Raw genomic sequence first — 24,803 nt, forward strand, 5'->3', positions numbered from 1 at the left:
TTGGGGGGAATTATGGATCTACGTGGCTGTTTCTTAGGGCTCTGGTCTCTCCAGGGTTAGCTGCTATAACTTTTGGTAATGAAGGATGGCGAGGCAATGTCCTTGTCGTCCCTCCAGCTCTCTGCACCTCCCACCATTTGTGCCTTCTGGTCACTGGGCTCAGCGCGGTTGCCCTGCCTGACTGCTGAGCTGTGTCCTGCAGCTCGACGTGTATTAGCCTTGCCCTCTGGTCTCTCTGTCAGCCCTCCTGGTCTTGCAAAATATTTTTCAGCCCTATAATCCTGCTGAAATTTAAAAACAACGATGAAAAACGATGGAATTTTGGCACAGGTTAAGATTTCGATTGCCTTTTTACTAGGGACAGTTGAGGTATATTGCCTTATAAACGTGATATTTTTGGTATATTGGGGGGGAGGGAGGATTCAGTATTTTGAGGGTAGGAGCATGAACTGGAAAGGACTGTGTTGTTAACAGCTAGTCCAGAAGAGTGCATAAAATTTTCATGCTAGCTCCACCGTCCCTCCCACGTATACTCGCAAGAAACACCAGAAAACCTATGACGTGCTATGTTTGAATAAAACAGCAGCTTCAGAATCTGCCAGAACAACTAAGGGCACGCTACACAGGAAAGAAGTAACCCAAGTGATGCAGCGGGTTGGCATGATCTTTAATACCGGTTGCAGAAATGAGAATCTCTCTCACCCTGGTTACAGGAATTGCAGCACTGGTATCCTCTTACAGCTCAGGTACGAATAGCGTCTGCAGAAACAGTCTGTCTCCTGGATTAGGCTATGGAAGTTATAGAATAATTTCCGTTTAAGTAAGAAACTCCCATTTGTAGGAGTATGTCCTCTACTGCATGCCAGGAATTATTCAGCAGAGCAAGGCAAAGCGAGCTGCAGTTCAGTGCCGGTGCTGTAGCTGGGAAACAGGGGCGCTGCCAAACAGCAGCGCTCTCCCGTGAATGGCGTGATTGAAGAGGAGCCAGCGACTCCTCTTGCGGCAAGGCCGGAGCAGAGGAGGATGCCACACGAGCGCTGTTCTGCTCAGCAGCTGTGTTTTCCCCCATGTTTACACATGCTACGGATGCAATGAGGAGTGACGTGGTCTACTTGAGTGAGAAAGTGATTTTAAGCAGGGTGGGCTTTTGGCACAGGCAAACCCTGTCTTAGCACATGTTGTGGCACGCAACAGATGCCCCTTTGTTGTCCCTTCTCTCCCCTGGTCTTGGTCCTGGTAGGACAGGGACCAGGACATCTCCATTCCTCTGAGAAAGCCAGGAGGTGCTAGATGCTGAGAAAGTGACACTGTTGAGGCGAGGAGAGCGTCAGGATTGTAGCTGGAGTTTGAGGGCCCCAGATTTCCAAATGCAGGTGGGAATCCAGGCACTGGTGTCACACGAGAAGTGTGACAGCTTCTCTGGGATATGTTTCATATGTTTCTGGCTGCTGTGCGCTCAAGAGTTTGGACCTTTTTTGTCTTACAGACAATTGTTCTTGTTTAAATCGAAGTTACTTAAATCTAGAAGCAAGTGATTTTTGCTAGATTTTTCTGTACTACCCAAAACACAGGAAAACAAGAAAACATTTTTACATCTTATACTGAAAAGCAGTTAGTAAGAGCATCTGACTTGCACTGCCAGCTCCCACTAATCTGTAAAAACTATTGCATAAGAAGCAATTGTGTATAAGAAGGCAAAGAGACAAAAACTGTATCTAAGTTTAAGTAGTCTTTTTCTAATACAGTTTTGTACTGAGGTTCTTAAAATTGGGGGTGGGGGAAGTGTTAAAGATTTATGGTTAAATAGGTAAAGTATTTGCTTTTCTTAATGCTGCTCACTATATAAAACAGGTGGCATAGATTATGATCCTCTCCAGTCAATTATTTTTTTTCCTTCCTGAAACATTCTGTGATTTAAATTTCCGTTGAATGCTGTAACTAGCGAGGGATTGGTAGCAATTTCTGAGACACACATCCACTGAGGTACGTACTCGCTTCAAGTGAGACTTAATTCCCCTGCACATAAATAGTTTAATGGCTGTGGTTTTGACTTCCAAACTTGTCACAATTAAAGTTTGTGGGACAGTTGGCTTTTGTAGATAGCCTATAGTAATACTTTGCCAACGGAAACCTTTTTGAAATATTTTTTTCTTGAAACTGTTTTTGGAATTTCCTGCGTCCAGAATTCCTCCTGTTCTCATACTCCAAACAAACCCCAGCTTTCTTTGCTCATTGTGCATCTACAATTTTAATATTATCTCAGACAAAAGGCATAAGATTAAGCTAGAACAGGGAGACAAACATCCCTCACATTTGAAAGAGTAGAATTTTTCAAGTTTTGATTCCAGTTGCAATGAAAAACTGATTACATTAGTTTTGTACACTGGTTTTCCAGAGTTTTGTGCATCTACAGCGGTTGTTTAATCTAGTATTTTATGCCCAGCCAATTGTAATGTCTGTACCATTCTTCACTGTTGTACTGCAATACAGTGATACATGAGAAGAAAATGCATACTTCTGCTTTTCTAGTTTTGATCAGCTTTTCAAGTATTTTTGCCTTATATTATATTTCATTCCTACAGGCATAGAACCTGTCCTCTTGTACCAAGGTAATGTTCAAACTAAAATCATCATTGCTGTATGCTATCAGTTTTCTGGGCAGAATACATTCTTTGAAACTATGAGTGTTTTGTCAAACTGTTTTCTGTCAATGCCTAAAATACCAGTTTTGACTCTGGAAACTCTTAGATGGGTGCATTTAATGTTATGCACCAAAAAAAAAAGCTATGCTTATGCGTAAATGCTTGTGTGATCTGGCTGTGCTTTGCCAGACAAATTTATTCCAGAGCTGTCTGTCAGGTATATTATATAACTGCTCTATATTAATTATTAAATCCTTTATTATTTATAGTAATTATAATTTAATGGCTGTAGCTTTCCATGGGAGGTTTTTTCTCTTAATGCAGGCCTGTTTTCTGTAGCTATTCAAAATCCAGATGAAGAAATAAAAGGAAAAATAAATCAGAATTTAAGATTAGCACAACAATGAAGCATACCATATTTCAGGAAAATTTTGAAGCAGTAGTTAAAGATAAAATCAGGGACCATCACTTCAAAACTCTTCTTTGTATCTTAATCAGTCTTCTAAAATGCTTTCTTTGCTTTTATTAAAATACATGTTGTTCCTAATTAGTACTAAGAGGAGATTACTGTTGGCTCTTTTTCCCCCTTTCTGTTTTTCCAGTGGATTAGTAATACAAAGAGATTACTAGAAACAGGTTAAAGCAAGTGGAGGTTCACTGAAGTAGCAGGAAAATGGAATTATTTCTCTGGAACTTTGACTTTTAACAAGTTCCAGTTGGAGTGTGTTTTACTCCTCTTGAATGCAAGACCAGTTTACAGGTTAAAAAAATAATAATCTAACCAAACTAAAATAGTTTCCTGAATTATCTTTCTTTTGCAAATATTATTGGGTTTTTTCCTTTAAGTTTTAACACAATTAAAATTTAAAGGGAAAAATAAAGAAATATTAGCGGTGATAATAGGATGACATACGACTCACATACACTTACATCCAAAAAAAAAAAAAAAGGGTGTCAAATGGAAATTCATCAATTAAGAAATATCATTGTAGGGGCCCATTGGTCTGGGCTGGTACACGGCATTTCAAATGCTGCCTTTTGAAAACAAAACCTTTTGTACATCACCAGTCTCCCATGAGTGGATCCATCTCCTGAATCTGTCTCTTAAAGCCTGGGAGAACTGAGTAGGGCATGGTCATTTCTGGTAGCTGCCAATATTTCGCACAGAGATAGGGCATGGGGCTGCAGAGCATCACCACCTGCACCCCTCGGCCAGTGCCACAGGCTTTAGCTTCGTTATGCATGTGCTTACGGTCTCACAGCATACCTCCTCCTGGGGGGCACCCCAAACTTTCCAAACTTCTCAGGTAGCCTCTTGTGGGATCAAAAAGACAGGCAAAACCCACAGGCTTTGAAGAGGAACTTCCCAGCAGCCAGTTCTGCTTGTAAAAACACTCCCAAGTGGCGCTCCCAAACACACTTTTCTCACCCTATGAATCATGCGATTCTTGGCTTTGATGGGTGTCCTGGGCTTGTGTAACGTTCCTTGTTTTCTCACTCCCTGGTGTGCCATCCCTAAATGTAGCAGTGACGAGCGTGTCCCTGATGGGGAGCGTTCGTCCCTGAGGACAGGCACATACAGCCTGTGCTCCCACGTGGCTCTAAGCCAGGCTTCTGCGCAAGGAGCTGATTGTCAGGGGAGGGCTAGAGCTTGAAAGGCGCAATGTTGGTGGCTTTCGATGGTTCTTTGAGTGATGGCTCTCTTGTTCATCTCAGCAGTGTAAGCTGGGAGGGTGATCTAGGGGGGTATCACCACTTGTGTGCCTTTATAGTCTTCCCTATATGTTGGTGAGTGAGGGGTCGCTTGCAGATACAGGTTATTACACAGGTGGGCTGTTTGTTGCTCTAAATTTTTTTCTGGAATGCTTCCCCTCCTCTTCTTGAGCAAAGTCTCTGGAATAAACCAGCCTGGGTTGAGTCAAAACTGGCTTTCTTGTACAGGAAAAAACCCTGGCAGTTACCGTACAAATTACAAGACAGAAAAGAGCATAGAGTTTGCAGCTTTGTGTAAATGCGTTCAAGGCCGCCTCAGCTACCTCATTTTGTATCTTAGGATGAGGGCAGTGGGAATTCTGCCTTTGGGTTTGACCCTGAATGATGAAGCAGATATTCAAAGCTCTTTACATGCTACAGTGTTTTCACGGGCCACCTGGTGTAATGGCAAGAGTGGGTATTCAAGGACATAGTGAGTAGTTCAGATCCAACACTCGTAATAAGCACAACAGCTGCTGCTCTCCTCCCGTCTCGGGCATGGTAATTGTGAAACTCCAGGCTCTAAATAATGCGCTCTTAACTCTGCAAAAGTTTAAGGATGCAGAGCGTGAGGAAGAAGCCAGAGCATCTCGTTTTCTGACCTCTCAGCAGCCTGCTGCGAGGCAGCTCAGCGTGCGCGGAGCCCTCCCCTCCCAGGGGAGGGGAAGCACAGCCCTGGCAGATGGCGAGGGAAGGCCCTAATCGTAGGCTCCTAGGTAGGCATCCAAATGTGCGACTATGGAGCCTTCGTTTTGTCCCTGCGTTGTATGAGATTACCGGAAAGCAGGCGTGCCTTGCTAGGGGGAGGGAAGACAACCTTGTTGTGAGGCACTCGGTCGCCTGGTCACAGCTCTGCAATAGCTGGCACGCTGCTCTGCTCCGGTCCTCTGGCCAAGCATGCCTCTTCTGTGGTGGTGGGGCATTTTTATTTCTGTCACTTCATGCTTTTAAGTTTGGTTATTGTATAAGTCAGGAAGGGCCACCCAACCCTCAGAAGGAGGACTGGGTCATGCAGCTTGTTCTGTATGTCTGAGCCGCCCCCGAAAACACGGTGGCAGAGACTTGGCGGCAGCGTTCGGGTCAGATGAAGCTGTCCACGGACCAGGGCTACTGTCAATGGTTGTGCTGTGCATCATAGCGCTTCTCAACAGCAAAAAACAAGCGATAATCCACATTGAATTGAACTTAAAATTTCAGTTAGATAAGTAATGTGTTTAGGTAATGTAGTGAAACACTTCTTTTGGGCATCCACGAGAAAATCAAATTAAATGCTAGAATATTAAACGTAGCGGAGGAGGAAAAGGTCACCCTGAGCTTCTGTCTGATTCAACCAGAGTGTGCAGCTGGGCTGGACTCAGGGTCGCCCAGGTCCCCCAGGATGTCTTTCCTGTCAGGCCATCCCCGGGTGGTGGCCTGTCACATCTTCTGTCAGGGTTGTATGGAAAGGCTAAATGCTGAGCCAGCAGATGGAAGCTGGGATTAGGCTGCTGCCTTGGTGTCATGCATTTTTCAGCTACAGATGAACTTTAACCTGATGAGTCAGAAAAAACTGACAGCAGTGCTATTCCCAGTCGTTTCTTCCCTAAATTACACTGCTTGGTGAATTTGACTTAAGTTTAGGAGTAACTTTTGGGTTAACTAAAAAAACATTCTCTGGTAATTTGATAGTGATTCAAATCTTTCTTTTGCCAGACTCTCCTGATACTGCACACTGTGCCTACTCAGGCTCAGATTCCAAGGCACCAGAGAGATAATAATTGCATTTATTCCCCTTGGATAAGAGATCTGGAAACACTACTGCTCTGTCACCTTGGGTTTCTTTGGAAGTCTCATAGATTGTCAAAATGGATACACTGCCGTCCTATGGTTTGCTGTCCCTTATCTTTGAATTAATGCAGTATCATGGTATATCTTGAATTGTGCCTCACCGTCTCTGACGTTTCAGCACTCTGAAATCAAGCTCAAGAGGCAACAGATCGTGGCCGCAGCCTCTCTCACTGGCACCTCCACCCCCTGCGCAGTCCTGGCTTCAGTTGTCCCTCTCCCAGAGAGACTCTGACAGATGGAGCTGCTGCTGGGCCCTGGGCTGCTGCCAGGGGGACATCTCTGCAGATCAGTGGCACCCGCGTCCAAACCTGTCACTGCCTGGATGGCCCTTCAGACCTGGGAAGCTCCTGGGAGGTCTCCTGGGAAGCCAGCCCAAGGCTGCGTGTCTGCACAGTTTGGTTTCCTAGCACACACACTGTAGAAAATGGACTAGTCTACGAGAGTAAAGGTACTGAAAGGCACACGACAATAAATAAAATTGTGTTGTTATTTAATAATTGAGAAAATTCCTTCTCATGGTGGCTGCCTGTAGTTTTACACATGCAGTGTTATTTCCCACTGTAAATTCTGAGTCAAGAAACGCACACTGGTTTTGGACTCTGCTAGGAAGAGGTGATTCCAAGTGATAAGTGAAATAAACATCAATTTTTGTTTGTAGACCATGTTACATTTTGATAAATATTAATATTAAAAAAACACATGTATGCTTACACTCTGAGGTACTGTATGACTTCAAAGAATAATTTACTTTGGCAAATAAACTCTCAGAATTATGGCAATTTTCATTCTCTGAAAAGTTAATCGAATCATAAAGGAGAATGAACAATAGAATAGGAAAACCCTTAGCTGGATTGAGATGTTGCAAGTATCACACATATGTGTATCCTAAAATAGAACCATACTGTGCCTTTTTGAATATTTGTTTATATCTGTTAGCTTCCTTAATGGAATTAAAGGTAATTCAACTTACTGACATACGTTGCAGTGGTTATACGGTTTGATTATGATTCTCAGTTCAGATCTTATGCTAGCAGTATTAAACCCCCCCAAAAGTGTGATCTCAGATAAAAACTCATTTCAAACTATCAAGGAATTTACTAAGCATCCTAAGAAACAGGAACTTCTTTTTAGGAGAATTAATGTAAGCTCTCTAGACTTGCTTCATCACCCCAGTCGTTATACTTCATGGATAATCTGCCTCTGTTGTTGTGTATTTATTTACAACTATCCCAGTTTCCTGAATGAAAGGTATAATGATAGTGTTAGCAATACAGCTTTTAAGAAGTAATTGTTTTAAACTCAGAGTCATTATTTTTTATTTCATTGTATAGCTCTTTGATACCTGATATATAAATACCTAAGATACTTAGCTATTAAATGCACATGAACTATATTACTAAATTTCTATGCGGAGCTAGAAGCCAGTCTAACAAGCAAAATAGGAGACAGATGTAAAATCAGGATGGTAAAAACAACGGTTAAAAAGAATCAGTAAAATTATTTTTTATAAGCTTTTAAAAATGCAGATGCTTGAACTTTTTATGGAAAAATCTTGGCCTATAAAACAAGTATATTTTTTATGAGTTCGGGATACTTAACGACATTTTATGTGCTGCTTGCTTACTTGCTTTCTGTGTCCTGTTGGCTAAATACCATTACTAACGTACTGAAATAAGCCCAGGGTTAAGACTTCTTAGCTTTCATCCTGACTCGAAGGCTGACATACAGTGTTTGGCCTTTGGCTGGTTTAACCTTTCTGTCTGTTTTGCTTTATGGATGAAGGAAAGATAGGCCTGGAGAACTGGCTATGAAGAGTAATTACCGCTTGCTATATATACTGCTTTCATAACTCAGGATTTCCTGTACGTTGTGCGCACGGGAATCCAGCATTTCAGAAATAAAACACTAGACAAGAACTTCAAATTAAGGAAATAATTATGCAGGAGTTAGAGGAAGGTAATTCTTCTTTGGGCAAAACAGATTTTTAACTCTAATTACAAAGGTAAAAACTTGTGTGGTAATTCAAATCCTTTCAAAGGTGACATATTTTTCTTCCTTGATTCTTTCTTTTCTGGCAGCTTCTGCTGAAGAATAATCTTCTGTCTGACCTGACATTTTCTTCCTTATTTGAACTGTGATTCTTAATCTCAGCATTTCTGTGTTTAAACAAAGAAATGGTTGCCTACAAGTGGATAGGAATTCATGAAAAAGGCTTTGCTCATTCATTATTTATAAGCTTCTCTTGTGATATTTTTTTTTTTTTTAATTGGAAACTTTCGACGTTTATTGGTTATTGCTGATATGTGATAGGAATAACTGAAAAGCTTCCTGGTCCTGTTTGACAAGGATATACTGTGAAAATTAAGATTACATTAATTTGCTAAGAGTTTCTACAGGATCCACATGAAATGTTACTGTATTTATTCTGAAGGAAATTAACTTTCATGACGCTTGGTTTAATTCAGTAATGTAAAGGTATTTAAAAAGGCATTTCCAGCTTTTGTGGTAGATCATTATTTTGTGAAACAGCTTTCAAAATGAGTGAGACAAAGGGAAGACAAGTTAGAAGAGATTTTGCAGGCTATTTGCACAGGACTTAGAGAAATATGGGAAGTGTCCTCAGACTTGTCATCAGTTTGCAGTCTCCAGCTTAGGTTTTTCGCTGCTTGTGTTTGGCCCATCTTCTTTCCTGGGACTTGTTCTCTGAATGCCCTTGGTTGCAGGATTGCTGTCGCTCACGGTGGCACATTAGCTCTTCGGGAGCCTTCGCAGTAGGCAATAGAGGGAATGAGAAAGAAGAGCTAAGACCTGTCAGTGACAAATGATTGCTAGGTGACTGACAGTTTAAAGTGCCAAAGAAAAACATTGACTCTTTAAAAGGGAATGTGACCAGAAGCCAAACTGGAGAAAGGTGAGGCTCAGGACATCATAATGTGTCTGCACCCTACACCCTGTCTCTGGACTGAACCCCTCAATGAGTTGCCAATAGCTTGCAAATGGTGAACTTTCAGATAAGTTAGATGTGTCTTTGAAAGTGTGAGTACTTGTGCTGTGGCGTGATTTTTCATTCATGTCTAGAAGATGATTTGAAATTTGAAATGAAAAGTCTTTCCAAATTTAAGGGTGTACAAGACTTATTCTCAGGTTCCTAAGTATCTTGAAACATTTCAGGTGTGTATGGTCCATGCTCAGCTTCACCTCTTTGGCAGCCACTTGGGCATTTTCCAAAACTCTTCTGAGATCTGACGAGTAAATATTTCCTATAGCTGCCAGCAGTCCTGTTGGGCTGCAATGCATGGATGACAAACAATGTGCAAGAGCTAAATGTTTCTGTTGTAGGACAAGGTTTGATAATACTGGATACTGAGGGAGGCTGCTAAGTGCTGAATATGCAGCAAGATTTCCTAATGTGCTAAGCATCTAATCACTCCCGCTGAATTACAGTGGTTAAGCAAGAGGGGCAGTTGACAAAGAGTGGGAGAAGGGACTGTTAAACTGATGTCAGAGCAAGGTTTTCAGGGAGTACACTGATAATTTCCTGAATGGAGAAGCGGGAGGAGCTATGTAAAAAAATTTTGAAAAACTTTCCAAGGAGAAGGAGACATGAAGGTGGCACCTTATGCAGGGGTGTTTTTTTCAGGACAAACTAAGACCTAGATACTGTGTATTCTTTCAGCTATAGGCTATGTCTTTTTTCCGCTGCTTCTAAATTGAGAATACCCTAGGTGTCCTTTAGATGAGAAACCCCAGTGACCCTTAGCTTGTCTTGAGAATAGTCCACAGTAAGTTTATTGAGTTTACTTTAAAATTCACTCTATATTTGTTGGAAAGTGAATACTCATCATTTGCACGTTTGTCTTTGTAGTTCGCCTGGAATTCTAAGTTTATAAAGAACTCCAGTGACATAGCAAAGTATAAGTAGTGGCAAGCTGTGGTAGGCTATTTAGAGATTTGAGGTCCTTAATTTTCATTTACAGCCATGCGGTTTGGGCACCACGGTAATGTTAGGGCAGACCTGTTAATTTGTCTTTGTTCTGGTGGACTAGACATAGTTTTTTACATTGGTATAATCAACGAGATGTGTAGGAGGTCATTAATGCGTTCACACATCGATATATGTCTTTGTGTAACTTCGTAGGATGCTGTGTTATTTCAGAGTGTCCTAACTATTATAAGTGTAAATTATACTGCCGATTGTACTGGTGTAAACATTTTTATATTGGCTTAACTGCATCACCACTAGGGTCTTTGTACCGTTTCAGTCAGATTGGCATACGTGAAGGTGCTATAAACTTTAGATACAGACGAAGTCTTAGCATCGTTAGGAATTAGCCAGCATTGCCTACATAGAGGAAAACACAAGGAATCCATCTGTCCCATCTCTTGTGCATTGCAAGTGCTTTCTCTCATCCTTAAACATCTCTCAGTAGAAACTATCTTCATGAGGTGTGAATAAGTACACTTAGAAAAATGTAGTGGAAATGGAAATTATGACATATAGTGAAAGGAACTGAAACTAAGCATAGTTTCATCTGAAAACTCTCAATGTAAGCGGTTATCAGTCATACTGACAATCACAATATCGTTGTGCATTTTGGTAAGTTTGTTTTACTCAGTTGACGTCAGTTGCAGGATTATTTTTGGTTTTATTGAACAAGAACCTGATATGCAATTAAAAATCTGCTGTATTAACTTTGTGAAATGTGGCCCAATTAATTAAGTGCTAATGCGTCAATTTGTCTGGAGTTGCTTAAAGTGCGCTATAAAATTCTGTAATTAAACATGTCAAAGAAAACATTTTAATTCACCTTTAAGAGTAGTTCAGTTCTTTGTTGACAGAAGGCTTTCATCTTGGCCACATCAGTAATCTATTCTGTGACAATTAATAAATGAGACGGATTAATTGTTTATAATTCTGTTAGGTATAATTATCAGTCACATATTTCTGGGCCAGTTTTTTGGGTGTTGGATAGTTTTCATACTTTTCTGTTCCTGTGTGAAAGAACAGCTGCAGATTCAAGTTCTGAAATCACACTGCTCCTGTCATAATATGGACAAACATTATTTCACAAAACAGGTATATTTTCCCTCATATCTTTCTTCCTCATTTTAACCTGAGCAGGGGGGTTTCAATACGATCTCTCTGTCATGAGTATGGAAAGAACAAGTTAAAAATAATGAAAGGGCTACAGAAAGAAGCCAACATCGTATTCTGAATACTGTGTGAAGGATTTTGTTGGTCTGTTTATTTGAAGGAGTTGCATTTCCTCCTGTCCTTTTGTTGTTGAACACACAGAGATTTTGACAGATGTGAGCTACATTATACAATCAGTAAACTGACTTGAATAATTCAGAATTTCCAAAGGGAACTCGAGAGAATGGCATATAGAAAAGTAGAGCCTGCAGTCACATTCGTAGCTATGTTGGCCTGTGCAAGAGAGCAGCCAGTTATACTGCTGCCTCCTTGCTTCCTTTAATTAATATTTCGAGGTGACTTTGTCACTGATCATGGCTTTTGCTTGGGGAACAGAAGAACCAACAGCTGTAGTTTGCTGGGAGTACAAAAGACCACAAAGACTGTTTGTGTCTCCCCCTCAGCGCTCCTGTAAACATACTATGATATGGATAGTATATCCTTCCTCTCAATAAAAATACGATTTATTTCCCTCATAAGCTACTTTCCACAATTGCAACTACTTTAAGATATTGAACATCTTTATGACATTTCTTGACTTCAGTAAACCTTGGCATGCGCTCTATGAACTGTCCTTTTCCATTTGTAGTGGACAAGGCATTGATAATGTGGTTGCTAGGTACTAAACACTTCCCCACACACACACACACACACTCACACTCTTGTGTTTCGAAGTCCAAAACAGTCTCTCTCTTCAGCTCCATCTGCCATGGAAGTTTGTTTCTCCAAACAGCTCTACCAAGCTCCATTCCTACCTCCTGGTGCCGGGGCTAGTTAGTTGAAGGCCGCCTCATCTATATTGCACGACATTGCAGTTACCATCATAGGCACATTCTCCGTGTTACTTTCATCTGTAAAGGAAGCCATGTTAAGAATTTATCAATGTCACATTTATCACGTGGCATTTTATGTCACATGAAGCAATCACAGAAAAAGGTTCTCAATTGCAGTACTTTAATCAGTAGACCACAGATTTACACTCTCTTTTGTGTGTATGCTTCCCCTCCTGTTATGTGCTTCTCACATCTAATCCAGTCCCAGTAAACCGCTCCATACAGATATGTTTGTGGAGCAATTAGTCTTTTCTCTTCATCAGAGGTGTCAGGTTTTAGCCTGTTGCTGCAAAGTTGTGGGTAGACCAACACCAAGGTGCGTGTTCTCCCTGTTTGATATAAGTAAGTACTGTGGACTATCCGGCATCTAATGTGCAAATTGTATGTCGGTGTGCATTCTGGTGTTTGCCTCTCTTCTCTCTAGGTTGTGTTTTGATGTTTTAGATCTACAGGTAATAGCTGTCATGCTACAAATACAGGCGGAAGTGAATTGGTTCGCTTTTTAGCAGTAACCGTTTTAACTTTTAGATGACTACTGGGAAGATTTTATTGTTTAAGACTGTCAAGGATTTATGCATTTATCTCTTTCACAGATAATTTTCAGCCGGTGACAAAAAGTATAGTCTTATGTTTACTCCTAAGAGTATGTAATCCTGTGTGGATGGGCTTTGTGAAACCGCTGCTGGACGCCAGGGGATTGTGTTTTTATTCCAAACTAGTTTTAGGGCCCCACAACTGCTCATGTGAAAGGCAAATCAGTTTTCAGAACTGCAAACTCCAGCTTTTGATGGGGGTACAGCAAATGCTTAGCTATTTCCGCAAGATTTGCAGCCCAGCCTACAATTCTGCGTAAACAGTTTTAACAATAAGAAGCGTGGCTTATGTAAGGAAAACTTTTGCCTCCTGTGGGCTCTCAGATTAGTATTAATCAGCCTGCAGATTTTACTGAAATGGAGCTAGCTGCTCCATTCAGCAGAGCTGAACAGGCACAATAACTTTGAGTGAGAAAGGAGAAAAGGTTAATGTGGCGCTGTTGGGTGAAATACAGTCTTTTCAAATTTGCCGTCTAGTTCAAGATCATCAGCTCCCAAAATCAGTGTCACAAATAGGGTCATGAGCTCGGAATTTAAATGTAAATTGGGTTGTGCATGCCCAGGCATAGAGGCCTGAAAGGAAATTTTTGGCTCTGCTGAGCCAGATCATCAAAGAAAACTTTAGCCAATGTGCCTGTGGTTTATAAGTTTTAGTGTAAAAGTGATAATTTAGTAAGTTCCTGCACTTCTAAGCCATACCAAAACCCCAACAGAAACAGCAGAAATTAATTGATGCCAGATGTCATCAGGAGGGTGGGACAGATATGTGCCAGAGTTCCAGCTACAGTGGCCAAGGCAGCAGCCAAACAAATTCAGTTCCTATAACTGCACTACTCTACTCCCTTAGGTACAAGAAGGCCATATATATGACGATAGTCCCAAAATAACAGATGAGAGTAACAGTAAAATCTCAGCTCACGTGCACATTGGCTTTAATTATATAACATAGTATGCTTTGCAGTCGGGGTACTAGTGAGTTGCTAATTCCCAGTCAGAGTAAGCGATTAGATTCCCAGCGTATCTCTTAACTAGCCGGTCTACTCCATACTGGCTGGAGCCTGCCGCTACGACTCCCCCGGGAAGTACTTCACGAAGCAAAATGGCCTACTTGTTTAAATGGGAGGGAAACACGTGATTTAGCCGTATCTGTTTTCACAGCAAAATGGCCTGCATGGTGTGAGCCACTAAGTCTGTGATCTTTCAGCTGGAGATCTCTGTGCCCAATAACAACAATTCCCTGGTTATGTAAATGAGTTCTTAAAAATACTTTCTGTTTCTTTAAAGAATCAGAAATATTTCTTTTAATGATGTTAGCTGTCTGGCATTCTGCTTTAATAATTCATGCACTTCAGGCATATTTCTTTTCCTTTTGACATCCTGTCAAAAAAAAAGGCAAAACCAGTTAAATAATTGAGAACATGTGAACTGCCATAAACAATCACTCTTCTTTGCTTCTCTGCAGAAAGAAAGGAAGTGAAGGTGGGAGAGTACAATGCTGTGGCTGACACACTGGAAATAATCAACAACAGCATCAGGTTCCAAGGTAGGAGAAAAAAACTGGAAAGAAGTACAGGAATGACATGGATAGCTGTGTGTAGTTTGTAAGATTGCATGCTGTTAAAGAGCTGCTTTAGGATTTTTAATATCAAAAAGCTATGACACTGTATAAAGAGAAAGGGAACTGAGCTGTGCCTAAAAATAATAGAAGGAGAATTCTGAACAGACAGTTGCAATGTTTTAATATTGTATACTTGTTTTTCATTCCAGTAACTGGGACAAATTCAAATTTCTACGTGTACACAAATGTTCTTTAATATTTCAACAAACGGCAGATACGTATTCTATTTCATCTCCACCAATCACTGATGTTCTAATTTCATCCCTATTTCCCACACCCCCAGTTCATCTCACCTGAGGGATGCTCTCGTGTGCTGTGTTTGCACACGCAAGGAGGAGGTGGTTGTTTTTCTTTGGAGTTGTCTCTTAGGTAGTTAGAAAAAAGGATTTCAAAATACCAAGGCTAGCTTTAAGATGGCCCATGTGAAACAGGGCCAGAGAGGGTGTTCAGCCCGGCAGCGCTCCCAAGGTCCACAGCAGGCATATAGCTTGTGGTGCCGTGTCTTCTTGCCATTTTTTATCCCATGCTGCTGCAAAGTTAACATGGGGACTTCCTCTGCCCTCACAGCCGTTGGAGTGCGGGCAGACCCACGGCTTTCTGAGCATATGAACATGGCAGCCAGATGGCAGCTGAAATGAGTTTTAAGGGGTGTCTCTCCTGTTAAATGTGGGCATATACATTATTTTTAAAGCTAAAAATTAAGATTTAATCTTAAGGTCTGCTATGGTGCAATTCAGTAACAGAAAGTGAAGTTGGCTTTGTGACATCTGTGTGGTTTCTCCTGGGAGTGGTGAATGAATATCAAGCTGCTGTATGCAGTGCTCTGCTACACCTGAGCCAGTGTCCCAACGCCCACGGTCTGCATGAGCATGACTGGGGTTTCACTGCAGTGATCTAATCCATGACCGCTTGTCCATCTGCTGGAGCTCCCCGCATTTCTTTTTGGTATCCTTTGCTGGACTTAAAAGAGCACAGCTACATGCACTTCTCACATCTGTCTGGAGAATGAGGTTTTGGAAATGAAGAGTGCAAAATCTGTCCCGGTTGCCAAAGTCTGGGACCCAGCAGATTATTTTTGCTGCAAGGAGGAACTGATGATGTAGTTGAATACTGATTCAATACCATTCATTTCCAGAGAATATATTCAGGATGAACCAAGTAACAGCAGATAGGTTTTGCCCATATCTCCATGCCTTTATGGATCGTAGATGATGGGAAAAATACTCTATTCAGGCTTTTTTCAGGATGACTCCTAGTTCTTGTTCTGACCACATCTGGTGTTTCTTCCACTCCTAGCCTGTCTTCTATTTGTTGTAAAATGCATTATGTGACTCACGGTGGACCTTCTCCATTTACCCACCTTAGCTTTTCATTGAGGCAGTCATGTATTCCATGCGGAGGGCACTGTTGTTACATCTTCCAGGCAGTATAGAAAACTTCGTAACTTTAGGTATTTGAAAGGAAGAGCAGTAAATATAGCCCTGTTTAAACCATTGCATAAAATTGCACACAAGAGAACAATAATTCATGATATTAGAAAAAATAGAGTTGAATGGCCATTCCACAAATGCAAAAATACATTTTATAGAATCACTGGTTGTTTATATTTAATAGCTATAAATCATCAATATACCTTGTATATTTTAGATACAGCAAGGTGGGGTTTTTTTCTTTAATATTAGTTCATTTAATGAAGGCATGTGCTTTATTGTATTTTTATCATGTTACTTGTTGCCTAATTTTGTGAAGTGTCATGCACTGTAAACGCATGCTCTGAGGTGGGAAAGGGAAAAGGGGAAAATCTCAGGTATTTTCTCCAACATCAAATCGGCAAATGGTCCCTTGACTGTCACTTTATTGTGATCACCTGAAAGGAAATGTTTTTTCCAAAACGTTGGGCGTAAAGACCAAAGGATAGCAAGTTTCGGTTGTCTGAATTGTTTCAGCTTAGCTGGTATGGATAAAGCTGTTTATTGTATAAATCTTTGAATATTCAGCGGGTCTGCAGTGCTCTGCCTGTGCAGACGTTTTGTGAAATGAAGTTGCTGGGCCCCGTGCCGGTGGTCCTCACAGCCCCATGGATGTGAAAGGACAGGCTCAGGCACTGTAGGGTGCGCAAATCCCTTTCTGAAGGAAGACAGTGATGCAAAAGACCTTTTGCCAATCCCCTGCACCAACTACAGCAGGTAAAACTGAGTGTGGGAAGTAGGGAATGCAGAGCTTTACAGCAGTTGTCGGAAAGTAATTCTTCCATTAGACCGAGAAGCCTTTAATTAGTGGGAGCTGACTGTCAATCAAGCACATGGCTTTAAACATAGCTTTTAAGTTCAGACATTTAAGTCCACATCTGCAGGGATTTGAAAAGTGGCTCTGTCCGTATAGAACCTTTGCTATCCGTTTTTACATATTGCTCCCAAGGGACAATGGGACTCCATAGAGTCCTAAGGGCACTAATGACCCTGCCTGGCCCCCACTTCCTCCAGGCTTCCCCCACCCTACCCACAGCCCAGGACCCCATTTCAGTCCCCCCAGGGCCATCAGCCCCTGTGTCATGGTTTAACCACAGCTGACAACCAGGACCACGCAGCTGCTCTCTCACTTCCCCCACTTGGGATGGGGGAGAGAATCGGAAGATGAAAAGTGAGAAAAACTCATGGGTTGAGATGGAGACAGTTTAATAGGTAAAGCAAAAGCTGCACACACAAGCAAAGCAGAACAAGGAATTCATTCACTACTTCCCATCGGCAGGTAGGTGTTCAGCCATCTCCAGGAAAGCAGGGCTCCATCACGCGTGATGGTTACTTGGGAAGACAAGCACCATCACCCCAATCCTTCTTCCCCCAGCTTTATATACTGAGCACAACAACATATGGTATGGAACATCCCTTTGTTCAGTTGGGGTCAGCTGTCCCAGCTGTGTCCCCTCCCAACTTTATGTGCCCCCCCAGCCTGCTCACTGGTGGGGTGGTGTGAGGAGCAGAAAAGGCCTTGACTTCTTAGCAACAAACAAAGACATCACTGTTTTACCAACACTATTTCTCATCCCAAATCCAAAACATAGCACTACACCAGCTGCTAGCAAGAAAGTCAACCCCATCCCAGCCAAAACCATGACACTCTGCCCCAGTGATGCCACACCAAGGCTGGTCCCCAGCTGTGCTAAGTATCTAGACAGGCTGTTTGAATTTGCCCTGGTGATAATGGAAGTATGCAGAGAAATGATGCCCTCTGTTTTCTACTTGTTTCTCTGTCACTTGTTTCAGGAAAGCATAACCTCCCAATAAACTTTACAGTCATAGTATGCATTTTAGCGTTTATTTACACTTTAAAATAACGATAGTTAGCATATATTTTACGGGGCTCTGCATTAGGGTTTTGTTGTGTTTTTTTCTTCCAAAGAGGATGTTTACCTGCTCCAGAAATACAGACCTTCTTGTCAATCAATGTGACTAACATATGTCTGTCAAAGTCAATGATTTCATCAGCTACTGATCTGATTTACAGTTGCTAAATCTGCTAAATTGAGGTATAGTACTGAGGAAAATATGTTTTCTTAGAGAAATTCCACACCTGGTGGAGCTTTAGCCTTTTTTCTTCTTGAAATTCTAGGACTTGAGCCTCCAAAGGACAAAACAATTATACAAGAGGAGCTACGCAAGATCTCCCTGCCTCTCTACAGCATCCTCTCAGCCCTCACCATCCTAGGAATGATAATGGCCAGTGCATTCTTGTTCTTTAACATCAAAAACAGAAATCAGAAGTAAGGCATTCATGTTACGTCTGTCACTACTTCTTTAGTATTTAAATGCCATATTTGTAGAGTCTGTCATCAATACATATATATATAAGAAAAATGTTAAAACTGTGGAAAGATGATATTTTAGAACTATTTAATTGAAATCACTGTGTAATATATTCACATTGAAACAGATTGTCTATCTGTTAAGACAAGAAGGCAAGTTCTTTTATTCTGTCTGGAAAGCGTAATTTTTTTATTTATGTTTGGCTGTCTGCTATTAACATTAACCCTAGCTAATTAATCCATTAGTAAAATAGGAGATCTTTTTACTAAACATTCAAAAACCTGAAACAATACTAGACTTTATAAACCAGCAAATAGCGTGCATGCCTATAGATTTCATGGAGTTCTACAAGAAGGGGTATCTGTTTGCCTGGTTACAAAAAGCTCTTCTTTATTGCTCTAATAGCCTAGCAATAATCTTGTCTTCTTTAATGTGCTATCACCTTTTGTCCGTAGACTAATAAAGATGTCCAGTCCCTACATGAACAACCTTATTATCCTTGGAGGGATGCTTTCTTATGCATCTATTTTTCTTTTTGGTCTTGATGGATCCTTTGTCTCCGAAAAGACATTTGAGACACTTTGCACAGTAAGTAATTCCATATATTCTAGTTGAAGATAGTCTTGCAGGAAGCTCTGCGAGAAATGCAAACAGAAAAGTTCAATAGTTGGATGTGTCATTCCATTTAATCACTCATTCTCTTAGTTCTTTCCTGGAATGTTTCTGGGACCAAATTCTGAAACATGCACAAAGCTGTATTACTATTATTATTATTATAAGTGAAAGCTTCAGGTGCGTTGGGATTTGGCCTCAGACTAAAAGAGTACATGTACTTTCTTGTTCTGAAATTATATATATGAAGATGATTTATTAAAGGTTGTGTTTGTAGCGTGACAACTAGTAATATCAGTGAAGCTACTATGTTTTCTTTAGAGATTCCATATTATTTTAGACTTCATGACTGCTGCTTATGTGGGTCTTTTTACTCAGTCTTTTTGGCTGAATCTCCAAAGATTTCTACTACTATTTCCAAGCGATGCTATAAACTCACACAAGCCTAGATCCATGTGGAATATGTTCTAGTTAAATCAAAACAAGAAACTCTGAAACCAAATTAAATATATCCACCTAGAAGCTTGTAATGTCTTAATTGCTCACTGTAATAAGGATGTTTCTATGGTTTGGATTTTCTGCATGAACTGATGGGGGGTTTGGCTACTGTTGCTTTTTGGCTAGTACCGGAAGCTGATCGCACACTGCAACCAGCCACCACTTCCAACTACAGTACATTCTCAGCTCCAGTGTAGGAATAATTTGTGTGACTAATAGCAGCATCATTATATAGCAGCTAGAGTTTTGTCCAGAATTTTGAATATTGCTCGTTATGAACTATCACATAGAAATCCTACTTTGAAAACAAACTGAAAATGTTTAGAACGTGAGGACCAAAGACTCTAACGTTTTGTCTTACTGTTGCCTACAGTAGTCTTCTGCTTTTGTCAGTGCACCTCTATAATCCTTAGCATTAGGTGATGCACTCAGCCCTTTGTAACAGAGGATTCCAAACAAAATTCTGGAAGCAGCCTGACTTACAGAGGCCATTTCAAAGAAGCGAAAGAACTTCAAAAAAAAGATACTCCTTCCAAAAACAATGCAAACAGCATTTAAATTTATCAAATATTTTCTCCTAAAACAATCCTAAAACTATGCTTAGCCCATTGTCTCAGAATATAAGACTTGCTCAGGAGTTACCCTCGCTGTGTTTTTGATCCTTCTTCAGGTCTCTAGAAAGATGCAGTTCACAGCACCTTTTTTTAGGAGTCCGAATTTCTGGTATCATCACTGGAGAGAGAGAAAGTTTACTTCCAGAGAATAATTCGAAGCATGACATTTAGATGCCTAAAGCTACTCGGTGCAGATACATCCCAATATTTCAGCTGGAGTCCCTCATACTGACTAGAACTATTATAGAGGTGAAATATCCCGTGACTTGTTCAGTGATACCATTTCAAAACACTGGAGACCTCTTTAGTACCTGCCAAGATGCACTAGAAGATACAGTATAGGTGTACATATAGGATTCTATCTGCAAAGTCGTAGCTTCCTTATTTGTGCCTGGACACAGCTGTATTTTAGGTACCTAAACATTAGCAGCAAAAGGCAGGAGAAGCAGAGAACATACAGTCTTCCTACAGCTAGGGCGCAAATTTCCTATGGAGATAGTAGAAAGAGGTGCCTCAAAAGCTTCAAAACGACAGTCCTGTTCACCTCTCCCAAGCTGGTATATAACTCTCTGAATACATGGGGGCCAATAGGAAGTAGAAAATGCCAGCACCCATATTTTATCCAGCAATTATGCCGTTTTTGCGAAACGGCTCCTAATGGAGCTGAAGTGTCATTAGGAGGCCAGTGGTTGATATCAGTCCCCATTCTTCTCTCAACCTCTGTTGCAGAAGAATCTAGTGGCAGAAGAATCTAGTGCAGGAATCTGGTGCAAATTTTAGGGCCTGATGTCTGCTCAGCCTTTAGGGGCTTGTAACTTCACTGCCAGGCTGTAGACCATTGTATGACTAGGCTACAACCCTCCTCTTGAAGCAGCCAAGCACGGCTGAACAGAAGGAAAGTGGCAACCAGAGGTACTTAACAGCATGGAGATGTTCTCGGGAACAGGTTTCCATCCAGATTTAGCCATATAAAACTAAATTTAAGTCCTCCTTTAAATGTGAAACAGCTCAGTCTTAACTCCGAAAAATGAATGAACATCCAAAATCCTGTGCCTCTCATCTAGAACATTTCTGCTATCTGATTTTTCTCTAATTTGCTTATCAAAATGTAACCACTACTCATGTTCTAAATGCAACAAAATTTAAGGGAGGCTGCTTTGTTCTGTCTTATCTTACATATGTCTTCTTTTTTTCCAATTTGTATCTGTCACATTATGTTAAGTCTGTTTGTCTGCCGTAGAGGAAAAGATCTGAATGGGCACTTGAGTAAGGTAACTGCTTTACTTAACTGACCAATAAAAGAAAGGGATGGGGGAGAATACTGTGTTCTAAAGCCAAATTTTGATTAAATATTGCTACATGCCTTAAACAGAGATCTGGGTTTTTTAAACATAGTTGAATATTATATCAACAGAGCAGAGTCTGTAAGATTTCTCTCCAGTCTTGGCTTTCCAGGTTTTCAGCCAGTACAGAAGCATTTTTGATTGTGCTTTCCTGTGCATGGCTGCTGATTTATCTTATGCATCCCAGCTCTATCAGTGATTAGTATTATGCTCATAGGTGCAAGAAACCCTTCAGAAGCAACCTATCAGGAAATTTTTTCCTACCCTCCTGCTCATTAAAATAATTCTTACCAAATTTCCTCCTCCAATATTTTTTTTTCAGTGGGATAGCTTATGCTTCTTGTAGAAATCATTTTTACATGGCCATCATTGACTGTGGCAATGCACCTTCCTTGTATCTAGACAACTCTGAATTAATGCTGGGGAATTCATAAATATTGGAGACAAACCCACTTTTATGCTCAGTAACTCTTCTCTCTCTTCTCCTTTCTCCCCAGAACTACTAAATGCTGGGTCCAATGTGTACATTTGACTCCATGTCATAAACATCTTTCCATATGGGCAATATGTGTAGAGGTTTCATAAGGGCTGCTTACAGATACCAGTTAAGGATCAGGCCAGTACGGACGTCTCTTGATCATTCATTTCCCTGGAAATGCATGATTTTGATCAACCATTTTAGCCATATTAGACATTAGCTTAAAATTCCCATTTTATGCAAGACTGTGACTTAGCCTTCAAAAGAACCAGCTACACTGGAGAGTGATCATAAAAACCCATTGAACCGAAAACATGTTCGTAGAACAACTACATCTCAGGCACAGAGAAAAGCCATGTCAGTAAAAGGAGAGATTTTTTTTTGCAGGGAAGTAAAAATTTTGACTCAGCTTTTATAAGCAGATGCAAAACTACAAAGCTGTCATTAGTGTTATACTCTCTAAGCCAAGTAATCACCCTGCCTTCTATATTTCAAAAGCAATTATATCTCACCAGAGTAGCAGTATACACACAATAGCAAGTTTATTTAATGAGATATGTTATATATGGTCTCTGTCTAATTTTCTGGTAATTTTTTGACAACACTTATAGGACATCCTTAAATACTCCTGAGTCTACCCACAAAATTCAGGAAAAATGGTTTCCAAATTGTAGGTATTACATTCCAAATCTATCACTTGTGCTTCCTCTATAACACAATGTTTGTGGCATTGTTTGGAGAGTGAAGTGCTTTGCAGTCTCTGATCTTTTTGACTTTTCTACAACCTTTATCTACATATGGCGTATGTTTTATGCTGTAATATTCTAAGGACACTCAAACATGATCCAAAATTACACCAGTAACACCTGAAAATTTCAAAGGATTTCTTTGATAAGTTGTACTACCATTTTCCACTCTGCAAGGCAGTGGTTGTAGGAGGATGTGGTCTATAAGTCAATATGCTGAAACACAGAACCAAGTGTGAAATGTATTTGAGAGTCAGCAGAGCACTTTAAACATATGGTGAAAAAATTTGCTGAATAGGGTTATTATGTAAGTCTTTGAAATTATATAGTGTTGACTCTGTGTTAGAGTGGGTAACTGGTTCCCAAACTAACTCATTTTTATCTTGGTATGCTCATTTTCTACAGAAAAGTAATCAAATATATTTAAATACATAATAATTTGTGTTCTTATGGTAAGAATTCATAATACCAAATGTAGCATCATTTAGTCCCATGTCATATTGTGTCATATTGTAAACCTCCAATTACATGAAATTGAAAGTATCCAAAGCAGTGAATTCTGAGAAAATGGTCAGTGTATTATAGAACCATTAGATCATGTCTTACTTAATAGCGACTTTATTGGTTGTACAGCAAAAGGAGAAGCAATACAATATTTCATTAAGTGCATTTGTATGCCAAAGTAGAAAGTGCTTCAGATATGAGGGGGAGAGAGAGAGAATGAGAATGATCTATCTTTGTTTTTAATCTCAGAATTACCATGGTATCATAGCAAGAAAGAAGTTAGAAGTAAGGGTGTGAAACGAAATGTGATGCCAACTGGAAAAATGCAAGCAAGTGGAAAAATAATTGAAAGCATTTATTATATGGAAGAGAGACTCGAAATTAGCAATGCCAGTGACATATCCTATGAATAGAGTTTAAACTGACATACTAAATAGAGATACTTAAAATAGAGAGATAGTAGATATGATCATAACGTTTAGACTTCTGTAATACATTCTACTGAGAATTTCATGTTTTACTTTTAAGACAAGTAATGTCTCTGCAAGTTGGAACTGCTGTGGGACGAAAGGCTACTATGGCCTAAGGAGGAGCATGGTCTCCTCTGTAATGCTTCTCCTCAAGTAGGTAAATAAATGACATACATGTTCTCGGATATAACTGATTGGGTTGGGTCAAAAAAGAAGATTGTTTTAAGTATTCCAGGCTGCAGTAAACTGCCCGTAGTCTCCACACAGAAAGGTCTGGTATATTGGGTAGTAGTAGACTGAACAGCTCTGCTTCTCCCCAGTCCTGGTGGTCCTGATGCGTAGCAGCACTTTCTCCTAGAGGGTGTGCTGCACTGGGTGACGGAGTGATAGGGAAAGGGCAAATGATCTGTTTGGAATAGTTCAATATAGTTCATGCCATTCTGGGAGAGATCTATTCTAGAGACAGCAATTGTCTTCCAGTCTCCCATTCAGAGTCTCCACATTCCAGAGTTCTGCAAAGATGGTACATCAAAGATAAGAGGATCTAAGTCGTGCAATTTACACAGTCACTAAACTTAAGTGTACATTAGTTTGTTTATTTCATTAACTAGTGTAATTGATATGAATTGCCAAAGCCAGGCAGATATTCTGTGATTCCTGGTGATCTCACTGAGTCCTGTCTGTTTTGCCTTGGATAAAGTAAGCAGAATGCATGAAGGTTTTTGCACACCTGTGGTGTTCAACGGCTCCCTCATCCATCCCAGGTTGTGCTCAGGCTTTCAGTTTTCAGTCAGTTGCTCTCAGCCATGATGAGGTGTTTCATTTGGAAACAGGCTTTGTACAGAAAGAAGGAACGAAACAGTGGGGTGAGGTGGTGTGCAGAGACAGAAAGAGAGAAGGAAAGAGTGGAGATACCACTGGTAAAGTCCAGCTACCTACTGCAGTGTGTGTGACTATCCAGACTTTGTATTTTTCTCAATCAGACATCCTGAGAACATGTACATTCATGTCAGCTGTAGATTTTATAGACCTTCTCTTCTCAAAGGCGTACTTTAATCTATGACCTTTAAATGTATCCAGATCTTCAGAAGCACTTAGGGATTTTTGGCTGATATTATTCTTAATTATGGATCATGAACACTTGAAATCTGACTCTGTCTTGTCGGCAGGTCTCTGTACCCGTGAAAGACAGGGTTTGTTCTTTTTTACTAATTTTTCATAGTCATATGTCCGCCCCGCTGAGAGAACATCTAGGCAAGGTGGAACTCCGTCGTCC

The 24,803-nt window shown here is 40.5% G+C and overlaps 1 protein-coding gene across 1 annotated transcript in view; it reads left to right on the forward strand.

Annotated features, from left to right (window-relative positions):
• GABBR2 (gamma-aminobutyric acid type B receptor subunit 2) overlaps positions 1-24,803 on the forward strand; it is a 491,654-nt gene that overhangs the window by 306,640 nt on the left and 160,211 nt on the right. Inside the window, exons 9-11 of the mRNA XM_074576421.1 lie at positions 14,304-14,384; positions 18,069-18,219; positions 18,718-18,850. Coding sequence (XP_074432522.1) covers positions 14,304-14,384; positions 18,069-18,219; positions 18,718-18,850 — 365 coding nt within the window. The remainder of the gene's footprint in view (positions 1-14,303; positions 14,385-18,068; positions 18,220-18,717; positions 18,851-24,803) is intronic.

The sequence above is a fragment of the Larus michahellis genome, chromosome 2 (assembly GCF_964199755.1).
Source record: "Larus michahellis chromosome 2, bLarMic1.1, whole genome shotgun sequence".
NCBI lineage: Eukaryota > Metazoa > Chordata > Aves > Charadriiformes > Laridae > Larus > Larus michahellis.